This window comes from Rhinatrema bivittatum, chromosome 1, assembly GCF_901001135.1.
Source record: "Rhinatrema bivittatum chromosome 1, aRhiBiv1.1, whole genome shotgun sequence".
NCBI classification, from domain to species: Eukaryota; Metazoa; Chordata; class Amphibia; order Gymnophiona; family Rhinatrematidae; genus Rhinatrema; species Rhinatrema bivittatum.
Window position 1 is genome coordinate 223,047,950 of NC_042615.1, and position 24,199 is coordinate 223,072,148.

General features: G+C 41.8%; 1 protein-coding gene across 1 annotated transcript in view; it reads left to right on the top strand.

The window, feature by feature from the left end:
- The window catches only part of NOP14 (NOP14 nucleolar protein), a 289,956-nt gene that overhangs the window by 45,695 nt on the left and 220,062 nt on the right, over positions 1 to 24,199 (top strand). The window contains 1 exon segment of the mRNA XM_029592043.1: positions 23,191 to 23,336. Coding sequence (XP_029447903.1) covers positions 23,191 to 23,336 — 146 coding nt within the window.

Below are 24,199 nucleotides of genomic sequence, written 5' to 3' on the forward strand. Positions count from 1 at the left end.
TTTAAATTTGGCGCGGTCGCGTGGTGCTGAGGTCACCAGCGCGACTGGGGCGGCGTCGGTCCGTCTTTCGTGCGGGAGGGCCCTTCTTGTGGCTTCCTGCGGCGGTGGGCGGAGAGCGGCGAGGCAGCCGGATCGCTGCGACCCTAAGAAGAATCCGGAGGAGGAGGTAGGTGGTACGCTTCCCCATGGCCGGAGCAGGGGCCCACGGAGGTAGGGCGAGATTTAAGGCCTTACCCCGATGGGCTCAAGCGCCGGCTGCGCGGGCCTCTCTCCCAGCGCCTATCTGCTCCGGGGACCTGTGATCGCTGTTGCAGTCCGTCGCAAGGGGCTCCTTATTGCACAGTTCTCCTCGGGTTAAAGCTGGCGGCTCTCTCCTTCCTTCGCTCTAGCTCCCCGGTGATAGGTCGCGCTACAGGAGTTCTTATAGTCTGTAGCCCCGCCCTCGCGACGTCAATCACGGCTCAGCTGTTCTCACCGGCAAGATGTTCTCAGGGGCTCCTTATTGCACAGTTCTCCTCGGGTTAAAGCTGGCGGCTCTCTCCTTCCTTCGCTCTAGCTCCCCCACCCTACACAATATTTTGCAGTGGCCACAAGTCAGGATAAATATTCAGGTGTGGCTATTCTGCTGCACAAGGATTTTCAGGGTGTTATACAACAACATTTTTCTGATCCAGAGGGGCGATATGTCATGGTACAATTTCAACTTGAAGGTGTTGCGTATACCTTGGTTAATGTCTATGCACCAGTGCAGGGTCAAACTATCTTTTACACTGCATTGGGTCACTACCTACAGCAGGCGGTTGAAGGGCCATTTGGTATTAGTTGGTGACTTTAATTTGACGCTGGATCCCAGGGTAGACAACACTAATGGTAGTAGCTCGGGCGCAGGTATAGCCAGAGCGCAGGTAAAGAAACTAATGAAAAAATGGAATCTTATAGATGTCTGGAGGTTCCAGTATCCCCATAGCCGAAATTATACTTTTTTTTCTAAACCCCACCAGTCCTATTCTAGGTTGGACTTTTTCCTTTTAGATAAATGTTTGTTACCACAGTATTGCAAGGCTGATATTCATCAGATCACATGGTTGGATCATGCTCCAGTCAAGCTTGTTTTGTATGGTTCTAACAAACAAGAGGGGGGGCGCTTCTGGACTCTCAATAACTCGTTATTGGGGGACGAACATTACTGTTCGCAACTGGAAGGGGAAATTAAAGAATATATTAATTTTAATGTACAGGATGACATTAACCCTTCAATGTTTTGGGAAGGCCTTAAAGCAGTAATTAGGGGTCGATTAATAGCAAGGGCGTACTATGTGAAAAAGATTAGGCTACACAAACAGCAGCTCTGGCGAGAGATCCTGGATCTGGAACGAATCCATAAACAAACCTTGAATAAGGCCTGTTATGCTAAGCTCCTGCGGGCTAGATCTGAACTCTCATCTCTTGAGTTAGAAACTATAGCTTTCCAACTGCAGAGGCTACAACAGGAACGATTTGAAGGTGGGAATAAGGCGGGTCGCTGTTTGGCTCTATACTTGCACAAACGAGTAGCCCAGTGGCAAATTGCACAAATTAAATCAGAAAGGGGCACTTTGCTCACTAAGCCGGAGGATATGCGGCAAAGATTCATGGAATTCTACAGGGCCCTTTATACCGCATATCCCCTGATTCTAACTGATCGTATTGACCAGTATCTGCAGGACATAACTCTCCCTGGAATATCTGATCTTGAAAGGCAGTTTTATGATAAAGATATTACGGAACAGGAAATAGTACAGGTGATTAAGGGGTTAAAAGTCAACAACGCACCCGGGCTTGACGGGTACACAGCCCTATTCTACAAAAAATTCGCCACCCTAATCGTTCCCTTATTGCAGGATTGGTTCAACTCATTGAAGTCTGGAAATCCTCTTACGATTAGTGCCAATGTAGCTGGGATTTCTATACTGGCCAAGCCGGGACGAGACCCGGCTGTGTGTGGATCATACAGACCTATCTCATTGATCAATATTGACCTAAAGATTTTTGCTAAGATCCTTGCAAATAGACTAAAGAGGGTCATGACCAGACTAGTACATCTGGACCAGACGGGGTTTATACAGGGCCGCATGACGGCAGACAATGTCAGGAAGGTAGTGAATCTCATCTGGTCGGTACAGAGGCAGGGGACCCCAGCAGTATTATTGTCTATAGATGCTGAAAAGGCCTTTGATATGGTCCACTGGCCATATCTTTTCAGTGTCTTGAAGAAAATGAACTTTGGTGACTCTTTTTTGGCATGGTTGCACAATTTATATGCCCAATCCCAAGCGAGGGTAAAGGTTAATGGTATATACTCGGAACCTCTGCCCATCCAGCGAGGTACACGGCAGGGGTGTCCCCTTTCGCCACTTCTTTTTACCCTTTTTTTAGAACCCTTAGCTCATCATATACGTGCCTCAGGTGATACTCATGGGGTTCACTTGGGATCGTCAGAGCACAAAATAGCTATGTTTGCGGATGATGTCCTTTAGTAAAGTCTCTGGGTTCAGATTAAACCTCGAAAAATCTGAAGTTCTCAATTTAACATTAGGAGACGAACAGAGGGCGCGTTTGCAGTCCAAACTTCCCTTTAAGTGGGCGGCACATCACATTAAATACTTGGGTATATGTATTGGCAAGAATTATGGGGACCTCCTGGAATTGAACTATAAACCCCTCTGGCAAACACTCTCTCTAAGGAATTGGACATTTGGTCTGGCCTCTCCCTCTCATGGTTGGGGCAGATAGCTGTGGTAAAAATGAATCTCTTACCACGGCTTTTGTATCTATTCCAGTCGCTTCCTATATCTATCCCCAATAACATGCTGAAGTGTTGGCAAAGACGTGTGTTTATATTTGGAAGCGGAAGCCACCTCGGATTTGAAGGGCAGTAATGTTTCAACCTACTAGTAGGGGGGGCTTGGGAGTCCCCAACCTACAGTGGTATTGGGCAGTCGCTCAGTTAAGGGCCATAATTATCTGGCATAAAATGTACGACCAGCCGCTTTGGGTAAATCTTGAACAGGATATAGTGGGGCGTATGCCATTGCGGGCCATGCTTTGGCAACCTAGGGACACCTGGCTGAGAGATGGTGAAATTGCCCCTACCACAAAGACGACTTGAAATACATGGGAGAAATGGAGGGTGCATGTCGTGACTCCAAAACGTCGTGACGTCACACCTTGAGCGGCCCAATTGCACGCACAGGGGCCACTTTCGCCCATGCAGGCATCCATCTTCGCCTCCGGGAGGCAGGGGAGCCGCGATCCGTCTCCGCCGATGTCAGTCTCCGGAGGAGGGCTGCGAAAAAAGTAAGTCGTTGCTTTACACTGCCAGTCCTCTCCCCCCTCCTCCCGAAGCAAGGCTGCTTTTCGCACCTTGCTTTGGGAGGAGGGGAGAAAGGACTGGCAATCCCGAGTGTAGGAGAACCGTCCACTTCGTTGCTGCTTTTTTTTTTTTTTGGCTGCTTCGAATTTTTTCGATTTTTTTTTATTTTTTTTTATTCCCCCCCCCCCCCCCCCCACTTTCGTTGCTTCGGGAGAAGGGGGGGAGAGGACTGGGGCTGCCCCGGAGGCCAGCACCCATTGATGCGGCCAGGGCAGGTGAGCGGGGGCTGGGGGTAAGTTTGCCGCCTACCCTTATCCCTGCCTCTAACGCAGGGGTAAGGGTAGGCGGTAAGTTAGCAGGTTAAACGCGTGGCAAAACGGCAGGGTAAAAAAGCGATAGTCGGGGCGCGCGTTACTGGATGGGAGGGAATAGCTAATTCGATCGTTTACATCTAATATACATGCTGCGGGCGGAAGGGGTTACCCGGTGTTTTAAAGAGGCGGTAAGAATCGGTTAAAGGGGATTGTGTATAGCAGGAAGGGCTAACGCAGCCGGAAAGTGAGTAGAAAGCGGGTTAGGAGCGGGGTAACCGCGGCCACACTTTACTGTATTGACCTGTAAGGACCTAAGTTTCACCAAACCGGTTTTTTCAAAGGAGTCTTGAGAAACCTGTCAAATGCCATTTGTAGACATCACGTAATCATATAGATGAAATTTCATTTTCGATACATTGTTCAAGTTTTAACATCTGTAAAGAAATAAATCATGTCCATTTAGAGATACATAATTTGCTAAGTTAAGGGCATTGCGTATAAAATGTGGATTTTAAATTTGAGTTTGCAGTGGCTTGCATAAACGATCTAAGTGTTAACATACCGTCTTTACTTTCTTATGGTGCCATTAAACATGTCATTCTAGCTGTGGGTATATATACCCTGTATGTAGCCCTGTCTTCTACATATGGTTTTCTGTTCAAGAATATAAGCCTTATTAAATTGTCATAACTATGTAAACCCAGAAAATTATGCTTACTGGAATTAAAAAACCAAACACACACACAATCTTGCCATTGCACCATTTTAAGCTGGAAGGATTTAAAGTTTAAGTACGTTAGGCTATAAAATTTTCTCCAATATATGTGAATAGTACAGATTCTGAAATATATTCATAGGCAGGTGACTCTCATACCATCCCGCAAGCTCATTGGCATATCTGCTCTCAAGCCGCATCAGGGATCATCTTTAATCACTGGTCACAATTTTGCCCATGTATTTATATGCTAGTTTTTTACTTTTTTACTAGCATATAAATACATGGGCAAAATTGTGACCAGTGATTAAAGATGATCCCTGATGCGGCTTGAGAGCAGATATGCCAATGAGCTTGCGGGATGGTATGAGAGTCACCTGCCTATGAATATATTTCAGAATCGGTACTATTCACATAGGCTATAAAATTTTCTCCAATATAACGTACTTAGATTTATTACATATTGGACTCGTTGGTTAATTGATTGAGTTTTTTGATATATAGGATTTAAAGTTTGCCATTGAAAAAAGAAGCACTGGCTCCTGTCGCAGTAGACACTGCACTATGTTGCCTCCTCGACTAAAGAGATTAAATTCTTTCTGATTTAGTGTATCTTCAAAGATATGTTTTAAACTTGATTCAATGATCAACTAAAGGCACATTCATTTTTTTTTTTAGACTGGATACAGCTTCTGTTTGGCAATCCAGGTCTTGATCTATTATTTTGTTTGACTGATATAGAGTTTGATAAAGGGACGATAATATAAATAACCTGTTCTGTATTACAACCAAAGGGCCAGTTAACCTGTGTTTAAAGCGTAATTGAGGATGTTGGAATGATTTCATTTCAGAAAAGTGAGAGCATATAGAACATTCACACTTTTAAATTGTCCATTTGTTTGAGAAATACTGCTAAAATGAAAGATATTAAAACATGATACAAGTTCATGAACATTTCTGCCTTTTTTAAGAACAAACACTGGTGGATTTTTGAGGACATATGCTGATAGTTTTGCATCACTTGAATATATTGTTAACACTTGATCAAGAAGAAAATGGGATCAAATATACTATGTTTTTAAGAGAACTTCTCTCAGATCCCTATAGTAAATAATCTCTGTTGGCATATTGATATTTTTATGTTCTTATATAGTTTGTACACTGATTTTAATATGATACCCTTTCTGAAGGAAAAGGGCCATATTAGAAGCTTGAGCCTTATATTCCTAGATTACAGTAGACAATCAGCTTAAGGTAGTGTTTCCTCACCTTTTCAAGCACAAGGCACACCTACATTAACAAAAAAAAAAAGTGTGTGGTACACCAGCTTCCATGGAGCAGGCAGTGCAGATGGCGGCGTAACAAAACACCAGAAAGAAAGTGCATATTATTGCCTCTTATGTCATTATAACAAGAACACAAACATTGTAAAAAAATCTTATTACTCTAATAAAATTTCGAAAGCTAATGGTAACCCCAATATTTTATTTAATACTAGCGGTACCCAGCCACGTGTTACAGTGGCAGAGTCAGGTTCTTTACCCTCCCTCCCCCTTCCCCGTGCTCATTTACCTCAGTCACTCATCCTCCCCCCCTCATTCTTCCTCCCCTCACTGTCACCTCCTCCCGCCTACTGCCTACCCTTCAGATCAGAAAACCTTTGTCTTTCTATTTCTGTGGGAACCCCCCACCCTCCTGCCCCCTCCCAAGACCTGGGAAATTGTTGGTGCTACCTGTGGTCTGTCCCTGGGCGTCTGTGCGCGTTATGTAGCCAAATAGGGGAGTGCCTAACCAAATTTGCACTTCCAAATTTGTTTTGTGGTCTGGGGAGGGTTATTTTGGTGCGTTCCCGAGATCGTGCAAGTTTAGTGTATGTATTTGTGTGTGAACCTCCCCCTTCCCCCAAAAAACAACCCTATGAGAAAAGTTCTCTTAAACTAACCACCCACCTGGTGACCCCTCCCCAAGATGTTCGTAATAAATTCATCACCACCCCCCACCCTCCAGACCCCCCGAGACCTGATAAAAATGTCAGTCGGTGGAGCGGGTGTTCAGGAGCGGTCCAGGAGCGATGTATTGGTGTTGGTCCGTCGGCTGCGAGCACTGAAACGGGTTCCAACGGCCCTTTGCCCTTACTATGTCAGTGGGGTGGAGCAATGGCAGCGGTAGGTCCTCTGACGTAGTAAGGGCAAAGGTCTGCCGGCTGCCAGTCCTGAAAATGGCACCGAGGGACCCTCGCCCTTACTATGTCACATGGGCTACTGCCGCCATTGGTGTCCCCGAGTGGCATAGTAAGGGAAAGGGCCGTCGGCGCCATGTTGATTGCTGGCAGCCGACGGCCATAGTGCAGGAAATGTGTCCCGGACCGGTCCTGGCCCCCACTGGAGCCTCCCGGACTTCTGTCAGGTTTTATGTGTGTTGTGAGGGCCTGGGAAGTAAATAAATTTGGCATGTGTGTGGGGGGCGTGAGGAGGGTGGTGGGTGTATTTTATCTGTAAAGGAAATAGTTATCTTCCGACGAAAAAAGTGCGCGAATGTGTTAAAATGGAAGTGAAATGTGGACCTGGACTGGCGAAATGATTAGTGTAGCGTGTTTTAGTGTAAGGTGTAACAGATGGCGCTTAAGTCCAGCAGATGCCGCTGTTTTCTGGAAAAATTTTTTAAACAAAATCCTTACCATTATCCATTCACTTATCCACAGCTCTTCTTCCACTTGGCTTTGCTCTCTACTCCGTATTTACAAACCCACTAGACATTTGAAATTGTTAACAAAAAACCTCTTAGACACCCCTTCACCTCGGCAAGCACGATTAGATATCACAAGAAAAAGAGATGGAACCTGCTACTGAAAAGGCCCTTCATTAAGAGTACTATCCAGTTCACTTCAAGAAAGCCTTAAAAACCCACCTGTTTCAGATTGCTTTCAAAATTACCTCAAATAAACATTAACCACTTTACACATCACATAACCATCCATTTTTTCAGTTTTCCCCTCATATACCACTATAATGTAGAAGATGGCACTTATCTTGTTTTTGTTAGGATTTAATAATTTATGAACTTGTTTTATTGTATTTTATTATAAGATTTGTGTAATTTTAATTATGCTATCTTATTTTTATTTTTATGATTTGTATCTTTTGTACACCGTTTTGACTAAACCTTGTTTGGAAAAGCGGTATAGAAACATTTTTAAATAAATAAATAAAAAGGACTGGTATGGCTAAAAAGAGTGCTGGAGAAGCACTGAAAGCACCACCAGTGTATCTTCTCAATTTTAATACAAAGGAAGCTGGGGTCAGAGACACAAGAACCAGTCATGATGTACCGGCTCCCTCAAGGGAAGGGAGAAATTGGTGTGGTGTGGACTGCCGTTCAGGGTAGATTTTAAAAGATATGTGTGCTGCGCACATATTTTAAAATTAGGTGGCCACGCATGCAAGGAGGGTGTACTTTTATGAAGTCCGTACAGTGACGCAATCGGCACCCAGTTCCCCAGTGTTGTCCATAGGAATGTTATTCCCATGGGAATCCCATGGGACACGTCCCATGGGATGGGATGGGACGGCACACATTTGTATTTCCCATGGTAGTCGATACTTGATATTGTAAAATAAATTTAGGCTGAAATTTGCAGTTGCGTAAGTGCAACAAAATAGAATTCATTCATCATCTATGTAACTGCATGGTGCTATGAGAAGGATTTCGAGTCTAAAGAATAATTCAGGTTTTCCTAGATTTTTTAAAGGCTCTGTCTAGGTTTTCTCAATTTAACGAGTGGTAACACTGCCAGACTGGCACATTGCGCATGCGCGCGGCTAGTCAGCCATTGTTGCTGTGTTGTTGATTGTCGTCTTTGGCGTTTTGTAAATACAAAGCTAGTTTTAATCTGGTGTAATCTGTTTCGTTGCTGAATTTCATTCTGAATTGCTAATTTCAAATAATTTGTGAAGGCAGGAAGGGTAGTCACTTGAAGTCACGGTGTTACTGAGTACAGGCTGTGTAAGCCTAGCACCCCAAAATGGCCAACCAAAAATATGAGTTCCAGGATCTAACTAAAACTGTGGTTGCAAAGATGTTGAGTGATGGAGAATGCCACTTGATTGATGTTCCAAAAGAACATGTAAAGTCTTCAACAGCTGATGTTAAAGCAGTTAAAATATCTGAAGGTATTTTAGCACCATTTCTTTACTGTGCAAAGTGCAAAACGCTGTACAGTTGGTATAAGTTGATTAATGGAAAATGGATTAATCAAAGTGGTTATGGAGTTGCAATACAGCATAGCATGAAATGTGGTTCTGGTAGTTCAAGTTCTACGAACATCAAAAGATTTTTTGAAGCCAAGCAGCCGGAAGTATCAAAACCACCACCAACATTGGCAAATGCGTGGCAAAAAACAGTTGTTGAACTAATTACATCACATCCAACAGTATCCATTTCGGCTGGATGTGACGTTATATGTGATGCTGCTAACTTTGCTGCAAGATCTACTCACGCTGCAAACAAGGTATATAATTACACTATATCACGGCAAACAGTGACTCGTGCTATTTTGGAGCAAGGAAAATTGGCAAAACTGCAGTTTCAGAAATTGTTTCAAAATATGGCACAAGATCCAGAATGTGCAATTTCAGGAATAGTTGACTTTTGGTCTGCAAGACAAACATATCTGTTGCCATATGGAGGAATTATTGCATGTGGACTAGATCAGAGTTGGGAATGGATTACTTTTCCTCTGTCTATTATCAATATTGATAATAATGAATCTCATACTGCACAATTTACGCACAGTTTTTTTGTACGTGAATTTCTTGTCGAATCTACCACATTCTCCAGTCCATTGTTTGTGTGTACTGATAATGCAGCAACCATGACGGCAGCATTTGATGGACGGTTTGATACCGATACAGAAATTCACCGATCTGGTTGTACTGAGCACAAGTTATCAACATGCATTACTGATAGCTTCAGCAGAGGCGTGATTTTTGAATTGGATCATTTCATGGATCAACTTTCATTTATTGAAACATATTACAATACACGTCAGGCAAAGGCATCACAGCTGCCATTTTCCATACCAACAAAATCTACACCACGTGAATGGCGATCATATTACCGACGTTTCAATGCCCATTTAAAAAATTACTCGCATTACTTGAATGAAGATGATGAGGAATTCTTAAATCACATTCCGAATATTGCTCAGATTAAAGGAATGCTGTATATACATGAGAAATTCAAAACTTTTTTTGACAAACTAGAAATTGATGGTGCTACATCTCATTTAATATTGCTGTTATATTTCATCCTAGACTATCAGTTGTACAAAGTTATTTTTGATATTGACGAAGAAACTTCCAGCAGCATGGTGAAGAAATATTGTCAGAACTTTCGCAATATTATTGAAGAAAAACTTTGGCCATATTGCGGCAGTTCTCTGGCAGTTACTGCGGCATTCCTTACTGGAGTTGACATTACAGCCAAAATAGAAGACATGGTCAAGTCAGTTGTTGTTACTCAGAAGAAAAGGAATGTGGACACCAATAAATGGGCCAATGACTGGGTCGCTTTTTCTAAGTCTGTTGTTCCAACTGTTATTTCATTCATCAAGGATTTAAATCTTTCTTCTGAATCATCTGTTGTGTGTGAAGTAGCAGGAATTGTAGAACAAAAGCCGAAAAGTGATTTTGACTTACTTTTTGATCCTCCGCCAAACAAAGCACTTAAGTTTGATGGCGCCAGGAGGAACAAATGCCTTGAGGATGAACTCATCATGTTTGAAAAATTACGGCAACCAACTTCACAACCATTAAATTATTGGAAAAATGAACATAGGTTTCCACTGCTAAAAGCAAGTGCGAAAATTGTTTTGGCCATACCAGTGTCATCGTCAGCAGTAGAGCGCTTATTTAGTGCGACTGGATTGTTGTTGAGTAAGTTACAAAAATGGATGTCACCAGCTGTCGTTATAAACTCTGTGTATATCAGATTTGCATGTAAGATGAAAATTGTGGAAATGGTTCAGGGATTACCTGGATTAACTGAATTATTAGAAACGGTCGATGAGCAGGAAATTGATAGTGTGCTGAATGAGCAGAGTGACTCAGAAATAGAATGAGAGTGTCAGAATGATACTGAATTGTCATACTTAGATTATACTTTTGAGTGTTAAAGTTAATAAATTTTGTCGTTTTGCATGTCTCTTTGTACATGTAGTCCTATTTAGTAGACACTAAACGTAAACTTTCATAAATTTAATAATTTTATTTGAACTGTATTCCATATTAATATTGTAATGGGCATCCCATGGGATGGGATGGGACAGGCATAAATTGCCATGGGATGGGACAGAAAAATATGTCCCATGGACAAGCCTAATTGTTCCCTAATCCCCTGCCTAACCTTCCTTCCTCTTCCCCTCTCCTCCCCACCCCCTAAACCTATCCTACCGTACCTTTTTTTTTTTTTTTTAAATTTTGTTACTTGCTGCTCCTGAGGAGCAGAAGTAATTTACGCGTGCCGACCAGATGCCAGCGTGCGCTCCCCAGGGACAGCGGCTAATGGCCACTGTCCTGGCCGGCCTCTGGCCCGTCCCCTTTTCAGAGCCCGGCAGATATGTGCTTATTGTCACTTACGCACTTGGCAGGGCCCTTTTGAAGATGCGCACAGCTGATTTAAAATTCGGCTGACAGTTAAGAACATAAGAACTTGCCATACTGGGTCAGACCAAGGGTCCATCAAGCCCAGCATCCTGTTTCCAACAGTGGCCAATCCAGGCCATAAGAACCTGGCAAGTACCCAAAAACTAAGTCTATTCCATGTTACCATTGCTAATGGCAGTGGCTATTTTCTAAGGGGCAGATTTTAAATACTTGCGCGAGCGCGTACCTTTGTTCGCACAGCAGGCGTGAACAAAAGTACGCTGGATTTTATAAGATACGCGCGTATCTTATAAAATCCGGGGCCGGCGCGCGCAAGGGGGTGCACATTTGTGCAACCTGCGCACGCCAAGCCCAGCGTGCGCTGCCTGTTCCCTCCGAGGCCGTTCCGAAATCGGAGCGGCCTCGGAGGGAACTTTCCTTCGCCCACCCCCCCTAGTTACCTTGGCTGCTGCATTGGGCTGACAGACCTTTTTCACTGCTACTGTTGCTCGCAACACTCAAAGTGAGTCAAATTCATTTCTCAGTGCTTGTTCTCTCTGTCTCATTCAACCTGGGGAGAAGTCAGAGGCTTGAACTCAAAGATGGGGAAAATGAGGCGATGCTGTGTGCACTGTGCTTGCTGCACAAAGCAGGTCCCAACTATCTGTGCTCTGCATGCTGCCCATTAATTGCCGCTTTCTGGGGTTCATGCTGCAGCTCGGAAGAAGTGACATGCATGAATACACATGTTCTCAGAAAAGGAGTTCCTATAAGTTTTTAAAAGCCACTGCCGATGTCTCTTGGTGCTGCTGCAAGGTGCTGACCTAGATCTGAGTTTCAGGCAGTGGTGACTTTTTTCCATGGCACACCTGATTAGGTCTGAAGAGACACCAGTCTGCCATGGCATACTGTTTTGGAATCGCTAATTTAAGATGCAGGAATTGTCCTGTTAGAATATTATATTTCTGTTGCTTTGGCTGATGACTATTGTATTGCAAGAAATTATTCCTGTCTATAAATTTTCTGTAGATTGTTACAGTGAAACCTTCATCTGTTTTATATATTAATATATTAAGGAATAGAATGTGTCACTTTCTACAAATTCAAATCAAAGTTAATCGATCCATTGTGTAAAGATGGATATTAATTCTTGTGTACCAGTTCAAATGAAAAATGTCATCAATATACTACTTCCAAAGTTTGAATGACTAATAATGTTAAGTGTAAATATATTTGTTTTAAAATACCATCACATATAAGCATACTATAGAGGGGGCCAAAGTGGCTTCCATTGTTGTCCCTTTTATCTGTTGAAAATATGATTATCAGAAATTTAAAAATTCTCCATCTGTGCGATAAAAGTGAGTTCACAAATGAACTGCCTATGTGTCTAAAATTGAAGTGGATTTCAGACAGTCATCAACAATGATCATGGCTGCTTGTGGTATCCTAGTATAAAGTGCTAAAATGTTCACTGTAACTAACTATAAAAGCCAGTGTGATTGAAAACCCTATGAAGTTTTTCAGTAGTTGTATAAATTGTGAATAATTTCAAATATATAGGGTATGTGTCGATCCACCAATGGTTATAGGAACCTATCTACTTCGATAACCATTTGAGCCAATCCTGAGCACAAGAGGGCAGCTAGGAAGTGCATTTAAAGACTTACAAATTTTGGGGGCTAAACCAAAAAGTGATGGGGTTCTTTTCCATCAAAAAATCATATTCCTTTTGATGATTATTCTTAAGTCTCTTTTCTAAGGCCTACTGTATACATGCCTGTATTTTTGGTATAGGATCTTCAACAAGATGCTTGTTTAGACAGCTTATTTTTTTAATGTGCTGGGAAAAATAGTGAAAACTATTCTAAAGAATAAAATCACTGAACATATAGAAAGATATGGTTTGGTTTAATGGGACACAGCCAGCATGGATTTCATATAAAGGAAGTCTTGTCTTACCAGTCTACTACATCTTTTTGAAGGGCTTAATCAAATGTGGATAACAGTGATCCAGTAGATATATAGTATATTTTGGATTTTCAGAAGGCATTTGAAAAAGTCCTTCATGAGAGATTCTTGAAAAAAATAGTAATGGGAAAAGAGGCAATATCCTGTCATAGATTGCAGACTAGTTAAAAGATGGGAAACTGAGAGTAGGAATAAATGGTCAGTTGTTTTTTTTCTCGGTGGAGAAAGGTAAACAGTGGAGTGCCTCAGGGTTCTATACTAGGACTCATAGAGAACGATGAGGGAGGTGATAAAATTTGCAGATACAATCATTCGTAGTAGTGAAATCACAAGCGGGTTGTGAAAAATTGCAGGAATATCTTGAGAGACGATTGGGCATCAAAATGGCAGATGAAATTAATATGGACAAGTGCAAAGTGATGCACATGGGGAAAAGTAACCCACAAGCTAATTATACAATGTTAGATCCATATTAGGTGATCCAACCCAAGAAAAGGATCTGGTCACCATCATTGACAATACTTTTGAAATCCTTGGTTAAGGATGCAAATAATGTTAGGAATTATTAGGCAAAGAATGGAGAATAAAATGGCAAATGTCATAACACCTCTGTATTGTTCCATGGTGAAACCGCATCTTGAATACTGTGTGGAATTTGGGTCGCCATAGCTCAACTGGAAAAGGTACAGAGAAGAGCAAATAAATAATTCAAGGGATGAAACAGCTCCCTTTGAGGAAAGGCTAAAGGAGGTTATGGCTGTTTAGCTTGGAAAAGAGACGACTAAGTGGGATATGATAGAAGTCTATAAAATCATGAGTGGACTAGAACTGTAAATGTGAATCATAGAAACGACGGCAGAAAAAGACCAATTGGCCCATCCAGTCTGCCCAGCAAGCTCCCACACTTATTCTCCCATACTTATCTGTTTCATCGACCACCAAGTTCAGGGCCCTTTTGGTAACGGTTTGATTCGAATTTCCTGCCACCGCCTGCCATTGATGCAGAGAATAATGTTGGAGTTGCATCAAAGGTGAGCATAAGGCTTAATGGTTCAGGGTAGTAACCGTCGCATCAAGCAAGTTACCTGATGCTTGTTTACCCAGATTGCACAGATCAATGCCTTGTTGGATGTTGTCTGAATGTAAATCCTCTTTTCCACATTTCTCCCTGACTTTGAAGCAGAGTGCAATGCTGTATATGCATTTAAAGTGAAGTGTCAGGCTTAATTGGTTTAGGGTTGTAACCACCACAATAAGCAAGCTACCCCCACACTTATTTGTTTACCCAGACTGTGTAGTTCAGTCCTTGTTGGTTGTTGTCTGAATGCAAATCCTCTTTTCCACATTTCCCCTTGCTGTTGAAGCAGAGAGCAATCTTGGAGTTGCATTAACCATGTGAAGGCTTATCGAGTAAGGATAGTAGCCACCATTCCAGCAAGTCACCCCCATGGCTCTTCTCTTCATTCCCATCCTCTAGCCTTTATGGATCCACAGTGTTTATCCCATGCCCCTTTGAAATCCTTCACAGTTTTAGTCTTCACTTTCTCTGGAAGGGCATTCCAGGCATCCACCACCGTTTCCATGAAGAAACACTTCCTGACATCGGTTCTGAGTCTTCCTCTCTGGAGTTTCAAATCGTGACCCCTAATTCTACTGATTTTTTTTTTCCAACGGAAAAGGTTTGTTGTTGACCATGGATCATTAAAATCTTTCAAGTATCTGAAAGTCTGTATCATAGCACCCCTGCTGCTCCTCTCCTCCAGGGTAATCATATTTAGTTTCTTCAATCTCTCCTCATAAGTCATTTTATGAAGATCATCCACCTTTTTGGTTGCCCTTCTCTGGACCGCCTCTATCCTGTCTCTGTCCCTTTGGAGATAGTCTCCAGAACTGAACACAGTACTCCAGGTGAGGCCTCACCAAGGCCCTGTACAAGGGGATCATCACTTCCTTTCTCTTACTAGATACTTCTCTCTCTATGCAGCCCAGCATTCTTCTGACTTTAGCTATCGCCTTGTCACAGTTTTGCCGACTTCAGATCATTAGACATTATCACCCCAAGGTCTCTCTCCTGCTCCATGCACATCAGCCCTTCACCCCCCATCAAATACAGTTCTTCCGGATTTCCACACCCCGTAAACATGACTCTGCACTTCTTGGCATTGAATCTCAGCTGCCATATCTTTGACCACTCTTTCAGCTTCTTTAAATCCAGTCTCATTCTCTCCAATCCTTCCAGCGTGTCCACTTTGTTGCAGATCTTAGTATCATCCGCAAAAAGCCAAACCTTACCTTCTATCCCGTCCGCAATGTCTCTCACGAAGATATTGAACAGGACCGGTCCCAACACCGATCCTTGCGGCACTCCACTTTACACCGCTCTCTCTTCAGAGTAAGTTCCACATTGTCTTCTGTCCGTCAACCAGTTTGCAATCCAGGCCACCACCTTGGCACTCACTCCTAAGCTGCTCATTTTATTCACAAGCCTCCTGTGCGGGACTATATCAAAAACTTTGCTGAAATCCAAGTAGATGACATCGAGCGCTCTTCCTCAATCCAATTCCCTAGTCACCCAATCAAAAAAGTCAATTAGATTTGTCTGACAGGACCTTCCCCTGGTGAATCCATGCTGCCTCTGGTCCAGCAATTCTTCTGACTGAGGATATTTCACTATTCTTTCTTTCAGCAGCGACTCCATTACTTTTCCCATTGGTTATTAACTCTTTCAAATACAAAAATTAGGGAACACTCCATGAAGTAAGTAGCACATTTAAAACAAATCAGAGAAAAGGCAGCTAACATAGTTGGTTTAAAAACATTTGGTCAAGTTCTTGGAGAAGTCCATAAATTATTAACCAAATAGACTTAGGAAAAGCCACTACTTATCCCTGAGCATTAGCAGCATGGGATTTATCTACTGATTGGGATCCTGCCAGGAACATGTGACCTAGATCGGCCACAGTTGGAAACAGGATAAGGGACTTCATGGACTCTTGGTCTGTCCTAGTATGGCAATCCTTAGGTTCTTATAGGGAGCGGAATGGTCAGCAGAAAAAGGAAAGTGAAATTGTTGCTGAATAGGTCCCTGGTGAGACCTCATTAGGAATACTGTGTACAATTCTGGAGACCACATTTTCAAAAGGATATAAACCGGTTGGCTACTAAAATGGTCGCTGGTTTAAAGCATATGGGGATAGCCTTAAAAATCTAAACATGTATACCCTAGAAGACAGTGGAGATATGATAGAGACATTTAAATATCTAAAGTTTTTCATGCACAGAAGGCAAGCCTTTCAACAGAAAGGAGGTTTCAGAAAATGGGATGAGGATGAAAGGGAGTAGATTCAAGAGTAATCTTAGGAAATATTTTTTTACAGAGAGGGTGGTGGATGCATGGAACAGTGGAGGTGGTGAAGACAAAAACGATATCTGAATTCAAGAATGCATGGAACAAATACAGAGCATCTCTGAGGGTGTGATGGCAATTGCAAAGTTAAATTAATTGCATGGATGGACAGACTAGATAGGCCATATGGTCTTTTTCTGCCATCTTTTTCCATGTTTCTATGATTTTAGGACCTTGTCTATAGCACCCCAACATCCCGTTCTTTCATGCTTAAAAGAATTTCACCTCCAATATTGTCTATTCCTTTGGTTTTTGCAGCCTAAATGCATTACTCTGTATTCTTTAGTTAGCTGCCTGATTGTAGACTATTCCTTCAGTTTTGCTAGATCCTTCCTCATGTTTTCCACACCTTTCTGGCTGTCTGCCCTGTTGCAGATTTTCATATCAGCAAAAAGACAAACCTTTCCCGCCAGTCCTTCCACTGTGATGCTCACGGAAGAACAGTCCAAGGAACAATTCCTGAGGCACACTGCTAGTAAAAGTGCCCCCTATCCCTCAGAGTAAACTCCATTTACTGTTACTTTGTCACTACCCAGTCATTCTACAGGGCACTCAATTTAATTATAAGTTGCCTATGTGGAACAGTGTCAAAGGTCACATTGAAATCCAAGTACACTACATCTAGCACTCTCCCTTGATCAATTCTCTAATTACCCAAAGAAATTTATCAGATTCCTCTGAGATCTAGCTCTAGTAAAACAATGCTGCCTCAGTTCTTGCAATCCATTGGATTCTAGAAAACTGCACTATCCTCTGTTTTGGCAGAGATTCCCATTAATTTGCGCACTGCAGAGGTCAGACTAACCAGCCTGAGGTTCCCAGCTTCCTCCTTACTTCCACTTTTATGAATAGGAACATCTGCCAGTCTCTAGTCTTCTGGCACTACTCTCAACTCTTAAGCATTGACAAGATCAGCAGCAGAGCTGCCAGGACTTATCCCTTAATAATCTTGGCTGTATCCCATCTGGCCCCATTACTGTATCTACTTTTATGTTTAGTTAGCTCCTCACAAACACATTTTTTCTGAAAATTGATTGAGGTTTTCTTTGCTTCCAATCCTATTTGTTTTTGTTTTATGTGGTCCTGCTCCTGTCCCTTCTACAATGAACACTGAACAGAAAGATGTTAAGCAATTTCATTTTTTCCTCATTTTTTACATATTCCTCTCCTTCACCTCTGAGTCTCACAATGCCACTTTTGCCCGTACTTCTATCACTAACAAATCTTTAAAAAGTCTTGTTCCCCTCTTTTACCATATTTGCTATATTCTTCCATTTGAATTTTTGCATTCCTGACTACTTTCCCAGCTGTCTTCTCTTTTCGTGAAAACTAACTTTTTCTCCCTTATCTTTTCAGTGGCTTCTTTAGAAAACCATAGCTGCCTCTTTCCTCTTTACTTTTATTTAATTTCCTAACAAAAAGGTTAAATGCTTATATCTCCTTTTTGTTTTACTCATTGTTCTTCTACTTCCCTAAGATTTTCCCATATAGCTAACGACTCCTTGAGATACTCCCCCCCCTCCCCCTCCCCCCCTGTAATGTGTGGCAGGTGTGGGACAACCCTGCGACTGACCACACTTGCCCCTTACACTGACACTCTCCACTCGGCATGAATGCCGCCATCACTGCCGCCTCTTGCCGTGCCGATCCCTAGGGTGCATGTCACTGGCCAGCTTTAATAGGCCTCATGACGGGAAACCATCATCACAGAAGGATGACATCACCAAGGGCTGGAGACTTAAACCCCAGCCGTGCTTCCAGACCCCCCTTAGCTACAGGTCTCTTGCCTTGCCTGCAGTGCATGTTGCTATTGTTCCTGGGTTTGTCTTGCTTCCTGTGACGCCTTGCCTTGCCTTTCCTTCCCTTCCTGTGCTGTGCTGTCTTGTGCCTTTTGCACTACTCCTGATTTGATTTTCTAGAACTTCTAATTTATTAAAATGTATTTTCTCAGATCTAATTAGATTTGCTTGTACTTTATCCAAATCATTCACTTTAGTCTCCAAAGAAATTACAGAACCTTCTACTTTGTCAACTTTAGTCTGTTAGACCACATTTTTATTCAAAACTTCCTGTAACGTATTAGCGATATTATATATGGGTCTTTACATTGAAACTAGCACAGTTCCAATTTCTTCAAGGGTGAAATTTCTTGGTGTAATTATAGGTATCTCCGTCAAGATTCCAACTTGGGTATCACCATTTCCTCCCTCCGTTGGAGCCTACCCGGATGAAATATGTTGTATAAAGGAAACACCATTTTGTTCCCTGGAGCCCTGTTGTGGGCTCCCCGAGGAGCAGATTAAACTAGCCGCTTCTCTCTGGTCCCGCAATGGTGTAAAATCCATTTTAAGTTTGGGATCTTCAAACAAAAAGACCCCCTCTCTCTTGCCAGATGATGGCTCTTCTGTCGCTGGTGCACCAGGGGTTAATGATGTTTCATGAGTCAGGAGAATCGTCCCCCGCTCCCGGTTTGATCCTCCAGCGACGACTCCTGATATTTCTATGGGAGTTCTTGCAAAGCAGTCCACTATCTTGGGTTGATTATCAATTAAATTTAGCGTAGAAGACAGTTCTGTCAGCTTTGCCTTCCTCTTTGTATGAGGCATTACAAAGAGGAAGCAAGCCAAACCCGATGTTATAAATTCAATGAAAAGAAAAAGAAAATAGTTACCTAGGACTCCTTGCACTTGACATCTATAAGTTCCTTTATTCCTTCTCCATAATCTTGTGGCTACCGGACAGTTAATCAAACTTCTCTGCAAAGCCAATCACGCTAAGCCAAGCAAAGCAGCGCGTACGGCACGCTGGTAGGATGCCAATTTTGTAGGCGTCACGCTCAGCTCCTCCCCCTGACGTCCAGGCCTTGCAGGGAATCAAGTAGAAATGAGAAAATTCACCTCCGGGCAAACAAGGTAAAGTCCGTAGCCAGCCATTAAGTTACTTTTAATATGACTTGAATGGTACCTGATCGTATCATTCATGCCAGCAGGAGGCCTGAGGGTTTTCAGCAGTGGCTCTTTGTAATGTCTTGGATTTTGGCACCTGGGAGACAGCACTCTTCCCAGGATATCCTCTCTAGTTAGCAGATGAATGCATCAATGCCCCTCACAAGTGAGTCAATAACCGCCACTACCCTCTGCCTCCTGCATCCAGTAGTTGTTGAGCCTGCTGCTTTGGCTTTTTTCATGTTTCGGTTCCTACTCTTCCTTGGTTGGTTTTCTCCTCTTCCACTTCCGGACTTGCATACCAGTTCTTCAGCTCAAGGGAAATATAAGTCATGGTCCTGGGATCAGCTGTTATCTCATGGTTCAGTTTCACATTCCTCTGTACTTGAGTTTTCCATTTTTGATGCCTCAATAAGCATTTCATGGATGTAGTCCTCATTCTTTCAGAAGCTTCTCAGTCTCACCACATCCTCTCTGAGTTTTGCCAGTTTCTTGAGGGAATTCATCTGCAGACATTTCACACAGAGCCAGTTCCTTGCTCTGGATTGGGACATTTGTCTGGCAGCAGCAGAAGTGGTAATAGTGGCGACAGCTTTGGTGATGCGTTTCCCGGCTATCCTTCAGTTTTTGGGAGCTTCTGGTGCCTGTTGAAAGAATGAGACCTGCCAAAGTCCCTACCTTTTTCCTCACCTGTCCTTCAAGTAAAATTAGCTGGTCTGTGGTTTCTAACTTCCACTGTCTCCTGTCTCATGTGCAAACTACTGCACTACCATCTACATCTGAGTCTAGTCTCAAAATTTTCTCTTTTAAGGTACAGCTCTGTGTATGCTTTAGCTGTCATTCATGTGGGTCTTGTTTCAGTTACAGCCTCTTTTTGTCATGGAACATGAATGTGGTTATAATTTATCCTTTTTTCAGCCAGTGAATTCTTTTGAGCTCAAGTACCTGATGTGGAAGGTAGCTTTTTTGATGGTTTGTTACTTCAGCTTGCAGACTAAGGGCCTGATTTTCATAAGCATTTACTCAACTAAAACTGGGTTTTACTCGAGTAAATGGGCTTTTAAAATTTGCTACAATATATGCCATTGAATTGTCCAAAAGATTTGCTTGCATAAGTGCACTTTACTCGAGTAAATGGCTTTTGAAATTTGCTACAATAGTAGTTACATTTACATGAGTAACTCCTTTGAAAATTACCTTCCATATGAGCTCTAGACCCTAGTGGCTTTTCCACCTTGTATTAGATTCCATCATTCCAAGTTCCTCTGTAAGGTAATGAAAGACTTTCACCTTCATCAGTCATTTGAACTACCAACATTATTCTGTAAGTCACATGACCATAAGGATGAAGCACTTCTCAGTATTTTGGATTGCAAGAGAGCTACCACCTTCTTCCTGTAACCTTTAGAAAGTAGACTTTAACATTTTGTTCCGTTTGACCCTATTAGACCTGGCAATGTAACATAATGGCCTGTTTCCAGATGGGTAGCAGTGTGCATTTCCTTTTGTTATGCCTGAGCAGGATTAATGTTAGAGGAGCATGTCAAGGTCCACCATATTGGTGCCTTTTAAGGCCGCCTTTCACTGAAGTTAGTTGCAAAGCTGTATTAAGGCCACACATATTATTTTATAGTTTGGACAGTCTTCCTTTGGGATGATATATGTTTGGACTATCCATCCCCCATGGCCTTTTTGAGTGGTAGAGTTTATCTTCTTCCCTTATTAAGATACATTTAGTTGTTTTGGGTTGTCATCCCTGCTATGAAAATGATTCTTGTGGCAGTTCTTGTTCCCCTTTTGTTGAAGGCAACCCTTAGCTAGTGTCCCCCATTTGTATGACATGGTGACCCTTCGTTTCTTCACAGAAAACTAAGATACTTACTTGTAACCAGTATTCTTTCAGTGCAGCAGTTGACCAGTCGCACAAACATTCCTTGGGCCGCATTTTCTCCTTTTATATATTGTTCCTAAATAGAAACTGAAAGAGTGGAGCCCCACCGCAGCCTGGGAAGTCCTGCACATGCACAGAAAAGACTGTCTCTTCCAGTAAGATGTGTCATTTTGATTTGCTTTATGCCATGCTGTGGTATGATTCGCTTGTTTGAATGGTAAACTGCTGTCTTCACAGAGCACCAGTTACAAGTAAGCAACTTTGTTTTCCTTCAGTGCACCCTACAGGTCATGCAATATGTACTTGTGTGATGCCTGATGAGTGCAAGCACAGCAATGCCCCAACTGACTTGGTCATCCCACCATTATGATTCTTCACAAATTTTGACCATTAATCTTTCTAGGACTGAAAGAAAAATCAAACTGTATGAGACAGTGTAATTTTGCATGTTTTATATGCCAGCTGAATGCTCACTTTTTACTAGTGAAAGTTTTAAGCCCTCGGGGTATCCCTTATGTTTGCTTTTTGTTCTTCCTTGCATAGTAGTCATTTTCTGTAAAAGTGGAATGGAACAAAGAAAAGGAGATAAGATTCCTTAGGACACCTGTTTCTGGGTTTGGAAAAGTGTTGTCCTTAATGTGCAGGTTTGGCTTGGACAGGTTTCATTATAATACATTTGTGATGTTACTGGCTTAACTGTAGAACAGGGTTGGTTTACCTTCTGAATTTAAAAATGCTTTAGTAAAGGATCTCTGCATGTCCAGTTAAAGTAGGAAGATCTAGATTTCCAGAAGAATCATAGTTTTGGGAATGCTGACATCTTGAAAATAGAGCTCTTCTTCTGTGAACTCTTTCAGAGTGCTACCTATGGAAGCACCAATTGGTTAAGAGAAAGCCACTCAATCCCTGTGCTCTGAGGTCCTTGATAGCATAACAAATTTGACCTGGGTATTCTGAAGTCCCAGGAGAGGGAAAGGGGTGTGAGTTGCATGAGATCTGAAAATGGGTGAGACATTCAGTCTGGATTTCCTGCGATTCCTAGTTGGGCAATGGATACGGAGCTGGGAGATTTGAACTCCTAGTGAGGTTAGCTGCCTCCCTTTTCTAAGAGGATTAGCTGCTCTGCGCAAGGAGACATTCACAAACCATCTGGATTCTGATGTACTGTAGGTCGGAAACATTTTTCATATTTAGTGCTGTGTTCTGCTTCTCACCAATTAAAAAAACAAACCCAAAAAAACTTTGCATATTTAATTTTTTCTAGTTCTCAAAAAAAAAAATAATGCAGATAGTCCCAATTATTTTTTTTTCTTTTTTGCATTAGGGCACATTGTCATATCTTTGATTTACATACCATTTTTCCATAAAATGCCACTTTGCCATCAGCTCAAATGAAAGGATGCTAAAATACTAAAACTTTAACGAAGATTGCTTTTTCATTAGAGATTTCAAATTCGCCAGTAGGAGGCTAAGGAATGCATAGATATTAACAATTTTTTTTCTTTTCTATTGAATTTTATTTACAGTGTCATCAACCTTAAACATCTTGATAGTTAAGATATAACTGGTTTTAATATCAATTTACCTGTTCTCTTGATTTTACTCTTTTCTCTGTGGTTTGTTTGCACTTAACCTAGGTAGATGCTATATATTTGTAGATCATCTTGGAATAAAAACTGCCTCTGGTTTAGCAAATTGTTTCAAATACTTCATAATCTTGGAATCAAACAAAAATATTGACTTGCTAACTTTTTTGTTTTTAAATGGTCAAAATTTTTAAGAAACACATTTAAAGTGCAACAACACCAAAAATATTTCATTTTGCTTTGGATATGTCCCCTTGCCTTTATTTATTTTTTACTATCTAGTCTTTCGTCTTTAGATAAGTGTGATAAAACACTTGAATAAAAATATATAAAAGGAATGACACTGATGTTTTTTTGGTTTCTCCTTAGCTGAGTTAACAGCTGCTCATTTTGGTGGAGGTGGAGGTCTTCTGCGTAAAAAGGTTTCTTCTGAACAGAAAGAAGAGGGGTTGGAACAGCCAAAATCACGCAAAGAGCTTATTGAAGAACTCATTGCAAAATCCAAGCAAGAGAAGGTGAGCTGCTGTTCCAGACAGAAAGTATAAGGCAGGATCTAGACACAAAGAACTACATTGTGAATGGGAAGGGACTAGCAGAGCAATGATAAATATGTTGCTTTTCTGGTTTGTGTAGTTTTACTTAGTGCAGACTATACAAAATCCAGACTTTTTAAAATGTGTTTTAACTGTTAAATTACTTAGACTTCAATTGGTCCAAAACTTGGCTGCTAAAATTCTATATAGAACAAAAAAAAATATCACGTGACACCAGGTTTGGCGCGGATATATTGACTTCCAATAATCTGTAGGATCTGGTTTTTAGGACATTGACCAGAGGGCAATATGTTTTGGGTAGAGCTTCACCATCACTGCAACAAAAGTTGCTTAGACTTCCAAATGAAAAGACTAGAATGTACTAGACAGGGATTGTTCAGTTATTAGGGGCCCTTGTTATGGAACTCTGTCTTCAGAGTTACTTAAGGAAGTTTAATTATTACAAGTTTATCAAAGGTATTAAGACTTGCTTGTTCCAACAGGAATTTTGTTCTGGTTAATTTGGTGGTACTCATCATCCAGTCAGACCAGTCTAGGTGAATGGCTTTCCAGTATTCTCAATTTCCAGCAGTTGGTAGGCGAGCATCCCATGTTCTGAGCTGTGGCCTGATTAGGCTGAATGAAAAGGATCGGATTAAGGGCAACTCCTGCAGTGAAAACCTTGTGCTCCCTCCCCAGTTGAGCATAGTAGCCCAGGATCAGGGATTTTCTGGATTTTGGCTGGCATAGGCTTCAGTTTTCTGTTTATCCTCCTTTTTCTCATTCTTCTGTCTCATTTTTTGATCCTTTTCCTGCTTTTACTTAAAAAAAACAAAAAAAAAACA